Source organism: Theobroma umbraticum, unplaced genomic scaffold (assembly GCF_002168275.2).
Source record: "Theobroma umbraticum cultivar Fairchild unplaced genomic scaffold, ASM216827v3 scaffold_239.1, whole genome shotgun sequence".
NCBI classification, from domain to species: domain Eukaryota; kingdom Viridiplantae; phylum Streptophyta; class Magnoliopsida; order Malvales; family Malvaceae; genus Theobroma; species Theobroma umbraticum.
Genome location: NW_018397273.1, coordinates 11,138 through 22,775, shown reverse-complemented (window position 1 = coordinate 22,775; position 11,638 = coordinate 11,138). Strand labels below are relative to the sequence as shown.

General features: G+C 29.9%; 1 protein-coding gene across 1 annotated transcript; it reads left to right on the top strand.

Annotated features, from left to right (window-relative positions):
* The first annotated feature begins 763 nt into the window (after positions 1-763).
* On the top strand, positions 764-7,052 carry LOC110426867 (phytyl ester synthase 2, chloroplastic-like). Its single transcript, XM_021442183.2, has 14 exons — positions 764-1,210; positions 1,297-1,348; positions 1,503-1,558; positions 1,667-1,825; positions 2,045-2,149; positions 2,233-2,339; positions 2,503-2,624; positions 3,010-3,118; positions 3,210-3,340; positions 4,480-4,855; positions 5,284-5,397; positions 6,353-6,438; positions 6,553-6,662; positions 6,739-7,052. Exons 1-14 carry the CDS (start codon positions 820-822, stop codon positions 6,933-6,935), a joined length of 2,115 nt encoding a protein of 704 aa, XP_021297858.1. The 5' UTR covers positions 764-819; the 3' UTR covers positions 6,936-7,052.
* The last annotated feature ends 4,586 nt before the right edge of the window (positions 7,053-11,638 follow it).

Genomic DNA, 11,638 nt, shown 5'->3' with positions numbered 1-11,638 from the left:
AATGCCTGGTCTGCTTATGTTAATAAATTTATGCCGGCTAATGCATTAGTTTGTTCTTTGTTCTTGTTTAACATCTTAATTAATTAACCCCTTAATTATCTGTTAATTGTGACCCAATAACTACTAAAGAGTACTCTTTCCACATCTAAATATTTATCTTTTTTCAATTTTCATAGAAATTAAGACGAAAATTTCAATTCTGATTTTTATAATAAATTTTTTAAAAAATAATAATATAAACATTTATTTTTTAATATAAAAAATAAAAATTTCATAAAAAATAAATTTATAATATAAAAAATAAAAATGTTAAGATTGTATTTAGTATATTATTAGAAATGTAATTGTTGAGAATTTGATTACTAGGTATATAACTTTGCGGTGTTTAGTATAATAAAAAAAAATGATTGGCAGAGAATGTGTTTGTTGAGAGAATTAGTGTTTGGTTTGTAAATATTTTACCAGAAATATAATATAAATTGACAAAATTACTTTTAAGTATACAAAACATATAAGTTGAATAAATTTATAATTTTTAATATATTTATTTATAATATAAATTAATAAAATTACCTTTAAATATAAAATATATATTTCCCTCACATCTTACGGAACGCCCCCTAAGTGTGGAAATGAAAAATAAAATTATTTTCGGATATCTCTAAAAAAGAAAGATAAATAATTTATTTTAATAAAAATTTTGTATAACTTTAGCGTCATGCATGACAGAACAAAACAGTGATTTAAAACCCATCGAAAAACCACCATTATATTAACAAACAGAGCAGGCGAGACAGAGAGAGAATTGGTTCCGTTTTCATGGCGGCCATTGGAGCTCTGGCATACCTCGCCGCCGGCTTATCTCCATTTTCTCAGCGGCGCACCACCTTGTACGGAGGAATACAGAAACGTCGAGGGATTTCTTTGGCTGTCTCGACGGAGCGGATAGATGGGGCGACGAGTTTTGGAGAGGATGCAAGGTTTGAGAACAAGAAGAAGAAAGCAATGAAGGAAGAAACTGAGGTGAAACCAAACATTTACGCGAACCCGGAGGAGTTGCCGGAAGTGGAGGAAGGCAAAAAGGGGTTGAAGGATTACTTTGAAGAGTGTAAAGAGTTGGTCAGATCAGATGGTGGCCCGCCTCGTTGGTTCTCTCCTTTGGAGTGCTCTTCTAGTTCCCCAGATTGTCCTTTGCTTCTCTTTTTGCCTGGTTCGGTTTCATTCTTTTTCTCAGCAATCTTCTGCTAGTTATTAATTTGTTCATCCATAACATAACATAAGTTACTGAGTTTTCAGGAATTGATGGCACTGGACTTGGGCTTGTAATGCGTCATCATAAGCTTGGAAAGTAAGTAAAAACCAGCTAAGTTACCAAAAAAAAAAAATAGCAGTTGGCTTTGAAAGTTTGATGCCATGGCCAAACTTTCTTCACCTTGCCGTTAATTGATTAACAAAATTGTCTGTCATCCCAGTAATCCAATTTAAATGATCTTTGAATGAAGGATGTTCAATGTCTGGTGCTTGCATATTCCAGTTAAGGATAGAACACCATTTACAGGTACACCTTTTTCTTTTCTCTGTTTTCATCAGTTAATTTCTCCATTAATGCCTATGAAAAGTTATGAGATACATTATTTTTCTGTATGATTTTGTGTTTATGGTTTAGAGCTAGTGAAACTTGTGGAAAGAACAGTAAGGTCAGAGAACTACAGGTCACCAAATAGGCCAATATATCTGGTAGGAGAATCTCTTGGAGCATGCCTTGCCATTGCAGTTGCAGCTCGGAATCCTGAGATGGATCTTGTACTTGTTTTATCTAACCCAGGTCAGAAGTTACAATCCCATACCTGATTTATATAAACTGTTATTTCAGCTTGCAATTCTGATAAATATGTATTCAGATTTAGAAAATGTTTAAGATAAGTTGCCTTAGCTCCAAGAAAAATCAGCTTTTGTTGCAGATACAGTTGAGTTTGCTCCTCTGCTTAGTCCATAGAGAATCTAATTGATCTTTTTTTTCTTGTTCATGTTTTCTAACTCACAGCAACATCTTTTAGTAAGTCACAGCTGCAACCACTAATACCTCTACTGGAGATTATGCCTGATCGGTTCCCACTTAATCTCTCTTACATGCTGAGCTTACCTACAGGTTATTTTGCGAAAATGTTCTTCAACTTTCTTGGGATGCATATTGTCCTTTTCCAATTAGACCTGACAGAATAAGATGTTTAGGTGATCCTTCGAGGATGCTGATGGATAATTTTGTGAAAAGAGGTCCTCTGTCCCAAACTATTGGAGAGCTATCTCAAGATCTCGTTACAATGTCATCATACCTCCCGGTAGGATCCATACCTTTTCTCATAGCACTTTGCTCCTGTTTTAAATTGTCCTTCCATTCCTCCTCCTCTAGAGTACAGTGTGCATCCTTTTGAGCTAGATATACAGAAGATAACCACATAATAAGCTACAAAATTCAGAAAGAGAATAGTCCTTTGGTGACAGGTTCTGGCTGATATTTTACCTAGGGAAACACTTCAGTGGAAGCTAGATTTGCTGAAATCTGGTTCTGCATGTGCCAACTCATGCCTTCATGCTGTAAAAGCTCAGATGCTGATCCTTTGCAGGTTCTTATTTTCCTAAATTTGCGCCATATCAGATAGCAATTTCTTAAGAGCTTCTTGCATAATCCGACGCATCTAACTCACATCAAAATAGTGCATTGTCTGCTTTCATACAGGCATGCTAAGGAATTCTTAAAATGAAATTGATTTGTAAAACAATGGTTAAGAAAGGAGGAATTAATCTATGTCCTCACTTCCTCATCTTTCATACATTAAATCCATATTTCTGGTGTCTATAAGCCATAATCCCAAATTTTGACAGACCATGTTGAAGTTGTGCAGTAGATACCTAAATAGTTGAGTGTTACATGTTGTATCAAATTTGCAACTTTAAATTTGAAATTTTACCATGATGGTGCGGTTGAATTCACTGTATTTTTCTTTATAGTGGAAGAGATCAGCTGTTGCCTAGTCAAGAGGAAAGCCAAAGGCTTCAAAAAGCAATGCCAGACTGTGAGATTCGTATTTTTGAGGAAAGTGGTCATTTTCTCTTCCTGGTATGCCGCTCTCGTTGCATAGGCATCAAGTAATCTTCTAGACTGCAAGTTCCTTTTCTGATATAAAATAGTTTTGCCCCAAATTTTTCAGGAAGATAGTGTTGATTTGGTCACAATCATCAAGGGTGCTACTTTCTACCGCCGTGGAAAGCACCTTGACCGTGTGTCAGATTACATGCCACCAACACCTTGTGAATTCAAAAGAATATATGAATCGTTTAGGTCAGGAAAGTACCAATTATATTCTCTAATCCTTTTGGTAAATGAATTAAAAGTTATTGCAAACACAAAAAGAATCTTAAGCAACATCAGTCCACCATCATACCAACTATGTCAGGAATTCCCTGAGCAACCATTCCAACAAAGTAGCTCCCTATGCCTGACGGGAATTGCATTTGCACATCCTTGAAAATTTCTTCAATAATCTCTTGCCATATTCTGCTGACTTTTCTAAAGATTTTATTACTTCTCTGTATCCTGATTCTGTTTACACTAGTGAAAACCACCTTTATGATAGAGCTCCCGTGGTCATATCCTAGAAAGTTCTCCAACATCCATTTACACTTATGATTCCAAGCTTGAATTGTTTCGTTTCATATAACAGTTAACCAATCTATAGAAGTTCAATGTGTCTTAGGCATTGGTTGGTCTTTGTCTGCGATCTCCCTCTCATCGCCAGGCATAAAATTGAAGCCTTGCCTAAGTATGAGTTCTGTAAGCCGCTTAAGATTGAACCATGGCACCTTGCCAAAAAAATTGTTTTAACAGTCATCCAAGCACTTTTGATTGTAAACGTCTCCTTTTGCTAATGGGAAACAAGAAAATCTCATCAGCACCATCTTCTATAGGGCTCACATGCATGGTCTCTCACTCAATGCCACATTTGTTGAATTTCTCTGCTGAGGGCTTCAGGTAATCTGCTCTTCGATTTTGCCAAAACACCAGAATACCTTAGAATTTTCTTGGCAATACCAAACTACAGCAATTGCGTTGTCACCCATTTGATCCAAAGTGACCCCCACTTGGCAGCCGCCAATCATTCCAGAAGAAAGTGTTTCTTCCCTCACCCCTCTAGACCAAGGCTTCTCCTTTGAATCTTCATAAAGTGCATCCACTTAAGTCATAGCCATAGGGATCTTCATACGATCCTTTTATTGTATTAACATTTATCACAGAATCAAAGAACTTAGCACTATCCTGAACAATGATTCCCCACTAAAAAAAAAAAAAAAAACCCAAGGGATTAAGTCAGAACTCAGAATGTAAAACTTGGAAGATGGACAGAATAACCTGCCTCTTGCATCATCAAAATTCAAGCTTTTATGGCTTTCATGTAATCAGTACGTGTATATTGTTCCTAGATGGATTGTTACTGCTACTGGCCCTGTGATGCTTTCAACATTAGAGGATGGGAAGGTGGTGAGGGGACTTGCCGGAATTCCATCAGAGGGACCAGTCTTGTTCGTCGGTTATCACATGTTAATGGGGATTGAAATTATTCCATTGGTCGCTCAGCTTCTGACGGACAGAAATATTCTTGTTCGTGGGATAGCCCATCCAGCAATGTTCGTAAGAGTGAAAGACAGAAGGCCCCCTGAGCCTGAGCCATCAAACTTTGACGTGTTTAGAGTAATGGGTGCAGTTCCTGTCTCACCAGCAAACTTCTACAAGCTCATGTCTTCAAAATCTCATGCCTTGTTGTACCCTGGTGGCATACGTGAGGCCCTGCACAGGAAGGTAATATGCTGACACCATCGTTTGAATTAGGTACATATATTTTACCTCGTGTAACCACTTTTATTAAATTTTAGTGTGGAAATTCAATTTTAAAACTAATTACTAATAAGTGTTTTAAGTTAGACGTTCATTTTAAAAGTTAAATATGATAGACGGGTAGGTATTTTCTCTATTTCTTGGTCTTATCATGTCTATGATTTTTACATGCAAGGAAGAGTATTAGAATAATGATGGTCTCACTTTTGTTAAGTTAAAAATATATTAAAATATAAATATAATAAAAAAACCTTTTCTATTTTTTATCAATTGATTTTAAATTAAAATTTAAGATCTTTTAGATCTTAAAAAACATTTGATGCACGTTCATGAAATACAAAATCTAGTTTAATTCTCCTTGCCGAGAGCATGCATCACATTGTTTTCAACAGGGTGAAGAATACAAGTTATTCTGGCCAGAACAATCTGAGTTTGTGAGGATGGCAGCTAGATTTGGAGCCAAAATTATTCCTTTTGGTGTTGTTGGAGAGGATGATATCGCTGAGGTAAGTAAGCTACAAGACTTTCTTCCCGTTTTACTTCTTTTCATAGCAATATTAATTAGTATATATATGAATATTGAGCCTCGACCCTTGACAAGTTATTTCTGATTCATCGGGTCAATTTATGTAAAGTAATCTTCACCCAACAAGACAATGAGTATCTTATAATAAGATGTTATGCATTATTAGATCCCATTAAATAATATCAAATTACTTTATAATCAGATTCGGATAATATTGTAATTAGTAACAATCAAAACAGTCTGAATTTGAACCATTATATGCGATATTGCTCGTAATTATAAAATACCCATATGAAGAAACATTGGAAAAGTTAGGCATAAAATAGTTTTGATCTCTTTTTATCACAAATTGAAACTAAAAAATTTGCACATTTTTTTTCCTCCATGTGATGAAGCTTCTGGGCACTTTCCCAGAGAGCTTGGCTGATGTGGTTGTAGAATTGCTCCATTGACCAAATGCAATTGCCAATGCTGCTGTTAAATCTACCACAAAACCAGATACACATGCGCAAAACAGCCCTAAGAAAAAATAGAGTTCAATTAATATTGAATGGATTTCTTTGTTAATCAATTAATATCAAAATTAGGAAAATAATCCAAGTTAATCAAATTCAATTGATTTTAATAAATTCTTTCAATTTGAACTGCTTAATTCTCACCCTACTCAAAGCATAAATATGGATTCATTCATTCATTCTTATATATAAATTTTTATCTTTTTGGGGAGATTTTGAGTGTACAATGTATAGTTGATACCTTGTTGAAGCAAAATAGAGAAAAAGAAGCATTGGGTTACTGCTCCTATTAGTGCACAAATACTTCATCTCTTTACGTTGTGTACAGCAATTAAGATCATGTTTTGTATCACTAATTAATTTTAAGTTGATTAATTTAACTTCTCATGAATCATAGTTACTTATATGGATGTTTTTCAGATAATTTTAGACTACAACGACCAAATGAAGATTCCTTGGAGAAGAGAAGTAATAGAACGAGTAACCAATCGATCTATAAAACTAAGGTAATTTAAAATCCGAATTTTACTTTTGTTGCATTAATCATATCGTAATTTAATCGAATCAAATTAATGACATCGTGATTTAATTTATAATCATTATGATTTGATGATATATAGGACTGATGCAACTGGCGAGGTGGCAAACCAACAAATGCACTTACCATGGATGCTACCAAAATTTCCAGGCCGGTTTTATTATTACTTCGGGAAGCCGATCGAAACTGAAGGCAATTAATTAATTATCATCAAGTGACAAGGTACGTAATTAAAGTAACAGTAATCTGATGAAATCTGTTTCTGCAGGGATGAAGGTGGAACTAAGAGACAAGGACAAGTCTCATGAACTGTACCTGCACATCAAGTCCGAGGTTGAGAGATGCCTTGCTTACTTGAAAGAGAGGAGAGAAAAAGATCCTTACAGGAATCTGTTGTCTCGGCTAGCATACCAGGCCACTCATGGCTCAACCTCTGCCTCTCAAATTCCAACATTTGAGCTCTGATTTGCTCTGCCTAAACATCATCATCTTCAGTTCATGGTTTTCTCCATTGTTTTCTCCACTTTCATTTTGTGCTTGGTTATCAATAATTTATAACATATCAAATGTATCTTCCTCCTTCCTCACAATTTTAGAATATTTACTCATAATTATAGGCATTTGGCTGAGCTTCTTTCCATGATTGATACGAATTTAGGAAATTGAATTTCTCTTTCTTTCTTTTTTTTCTCATAATCTTAAATGATATAATACTTGAAAAAAATTTAAATAAATCATTAATTTTTAATTTTATATCAAATAGACTCTTATAATTAACAGTTAACTAATTATTATTAATCAATATATTATTTGTCATTGTGGAGAGTGAAAAAATACTATATGATCATGTCATATATTACATCAATATATCACATCATTATCTATTATAACATATTAATATGTTATGTCAACATCGAATGATATAAAATGATAAGTGATATTTTAACTAATAAAAGTTAATTAACGTCACAAAAGTTTAGATGGTTCAAAAGAAACATATAAAGGCTAAATTGGTTTAAATAAGAAATAAGAATTTATTTAAATTTTTAAAATAAATTAAATTTTTTTAAATATATACCAAATTAAATTGATAATAAATGAAAATTTCATGCTCATAATAATTGGTAATTTATTATCCAAGAAAGCAAGAGAAACCTACTGCAACAGAATATACAAATCAAAGTTAATGATTTTTTTTTGTCTGGTGCTCCAATTCAACTAGAGACAGTATACTTATCTTTCACAAAAATTAAAATAAAATATTGATGCTACCTTGTTCTCGTTATGAATGTCAATTTTTTTTTATTTTTTTTCTTTTTGTCTTTTGTTTTGATTTTGAACTTTAAAGAAAGGCAACATTGTGCAAACACAAGTTGATCAGCTTAATTTTCTTAAGCAATTAGCACAATAATTTGACATTTCGGTAAATTTCTTTTGTCTTATACAGTGTTTGGTATCTGGAATTTGTTGGCTTTCATTACGAAACAATATACCTAAATTATTTCCAAAGATAATTATTAATTGACATGTGGTGACAGCTAACAACCCATTGAACATAAATTTATTTTACTTGTTTTGAATTTTTTTTACTTAATAAATAAATATCTATTTATATATAATACTATATTAAATCTAATTCTAATGGTGGCTTTAGATCCAATCTTGGTATTTTATAGATTGACAATTGTCAATTTTTTATATCAACATGTGTTTGGCATTCGACATTTGGTTGATTTTTGTTTAAATTAATATTTATATTATTACATAAAAAATGTTTCTAAAATAAATACTTATACAATAAGTAAATATTTATATATTATATATATTTTTTAATAGAAAAACATAGTGTCCTGAGCGCACAACACGGAACATGGGGTACGCATTGCGCATTTTGTTTTCATTATCCTCTGCGACGTGTCCTTAATAATGTTAGGAAAAGCCTAGATGTGCCGTTTCTAAAGATTCCATCCTCTCTTTATATATATATATATATTAAAAAATAAATATGAAACTGAAAACGAAATCTAATCTATCAAGCATTTGCTGAGAACACTCCCAGTCGTGCATGTGTTTGTTGTACATTGTGCATTTATAAGTTGTACCTAATTTTAACTTTGAGAAAAGATTGTTACTAGTTTTTAAATATAATGTTTTTACAACATTGTTTGGATTATTTTAAAAAAATAAATATTTTTTTGTTCTTTATTACATTTAATTAAATTACTGTAATTTTATTTTAAGTCAAATAGATTTTTATAAGTAATGATTGACTAACTATCATTAAAAGTGAATCTAACGAACTTTTGTTGGAGGGCCAAAGACGAAGAATAATAAAGGTTTAAAAAATTTTTAAACTAATACGTGGAATTCATAATAAATAATAATTTTATATAACATATAAATTAAAAAGAATAAAAAAAAGAAAGACTTGCAATAATCTTTTAGAAAAGTTATACTTAAAGATGTTTCTTGAATTAAATTCATCAATTATTAACTATATACTGAAAGATTAGCAAAGTATTTCTCAATATAAGCAACTAAATTCTCTGCAAGAAACTCATCACTCATTTTGTTACAGAGTCTTATTCCTATAATTTTCATCATTAAAAAGACTCTTTTTTATAATTACTGCAAAAATTAGACGAGTCAAAATAAGGTGAATTACTCTATCAATCAATTGCAATTTTTTAAATTTTCTATTTTTATTAATCTATGGTACAATTTAGAAAGTGTCTTAATATTTACAAAACCTTAATGATGAGGTATATGAAACTCGTAATACCTTAATTGTAATCTCCAAAGAAATCTTTCTTGCTCTATGAAATATTGAGAATAAAAATTTCTTGCTAACTTACAGATTTCATCAATGTTGAATGATTTGTAATTGCTAACATCATATGCCATAAAAAATTACTAGTAGTATAATGGTTTAATTGAACATAATAAAAGAATAATTGTTTATTCAAATTTTTTTAAATAATTTAAGAGATCTTTTAGCTATTATGTACAATTTTTAGAAGAATTATGACTAGAATTCCCAGATATATCAAAAATATATTTAATCTAATTTAATGAAAGCACTTTTTATTATACATCATTTTTTTTTTGTAATTGTTTAGCTACACAATACGAAAATTCTTTATTTAAAAACCTTTCATTTTAATCAAAAACAAAATTGTAAGGTGTTTATATAAGCTAAATACTTTACCAATTAAATAGTGTGTGATTTTGTCAAATTTTTAATAAGAAGCATGATGACTAAAAGGTGGCGTTTGGTATCAGGGATGTAAGCCACATTCCCTGCAATGTGGCTTATTAAATTACATTGTAATGGTTGTTTTGTAACAGATCACTGCAATGTAAGATTGCAATGCAATCACATTGCAGCCAATGGATGTAATGTGATTGCAGTCCAAAACCAATGCAATCACATTACATTGCACATCTGCAATGTTCTAAAGACATTTTACCCTTCAACTTTATTATCTTATTAAAATATTTTATAATATTATAATTAAAATAATAATATAATATAGAATAAAAATTAAAATAAAATAAAAATATAAAAAATTAATATTTATATAATATAGATAAAACAAATTAAAATATAATATATAATATAAAAATATATAAAGAAATAAAATAAAATATATAAATATAATAATAAATAAAATAAAATATATGAATCTAAAAATATATTTAAAATATGATATTATATAAAATTAATAATATAAATATATTAAAAATAAATATAAATATTATAATATAAATAAAAATAAAATATATGATATTAAAAATATATTTAGAAATGTATTATATAAAAATTATAATAAAATATTAAATATATTAAAATAAATATAAAATATATAATAATAAATAAAAATAAAATATATGATATTAAAAATATATTTAAGAAATGATTTATATAAAAATTAATAATAAAAAAAAAATTAATTAAACTTATATTTTAATAATTAGGGGTAATTTGACAATTAGCATTACATTCCCACTAAAGTACTTATAAACCAAACACTGCAATGTTATCTTTTCTGCATTTTAATCATTGTTTTACTTACATACCAAACACTGTAATGTTATTTTCCCTGTAATCACATTGCTTGCAATCCACATTACTTGCAATCACATTACCTGTAATTGCCATAAGGACTAAGGTTAAGGTATGGTGAAAAATCTTTTCAAAATTGGAATGTGAATCATTTGAAGTTTGTGCATATAGATCTCTTTATAAAAGAGCTACTTGCTTTTTAGACCCATATTGCATATCCTTTTTTGTTATTATTCTTTTAATCTTTTCATCTATTTATTGATAAATTATTTTCCCAAATGGATACATATGTCCATGCTACTTTAAGAATTCAATAGATCACCTTCTTCTTTTTTTTTTTTATTTGTGAATTTCTCTATACTCATAAATCTTATTTATTAAGTTGGGGATCAATTTATTTTTCATAGATCAAATTTCTATTGCTATATTGAGCAATTTAAACACATATTCTTTCCGTCTCTCTTTCTTTGTCTCTCTAACTTTCATAGAAATTAAGATTAAAGCTTTAATTTTAATGTATTTTATATTAAATTTGAATTTTTTATAATATAGATGTTCAATATTTTTTTAATATGAAAAAGTAAAAAAATCATGAAAAATAAATTTATAATGTAGAAAACAAATTATGCAGTATTTAAAGAAGAAAAAAGAATTTTATTTTGGGATATCACAAAAAAGAAAGATGAACAAAAAAAAAAGATAGAGTGAGTACTATTTCCCAAAAAGAAATATGGACATAAAAATTTGGACAAAAGAGTTATAGTTATTGTGTCCAAAAAAATTCTAATTTTTAAAACAAATTCTAATTCAGAGGCTATATAAAAATTTAAAATTTGAAGAGATTAATTTATTTACGCAAATTAAAAAAAGTTGCCTTTTTATTATGTCTCCCATAGTGAAATGAATTTCCACATATATATATATATATGTGTGTGTGTGTGTGTTAAATACTCAAATAAGCCTTTGAAATATCTCAAAAATGTTAATTAAATCTTTATATTTTTATTACATTTTAAATAAGTTTATGAATTTTTATTTTAGATCAAATAAACTTTTCTCATTAACTATTAACTATTACAGTTGGTATTTTTTATGCCATGTT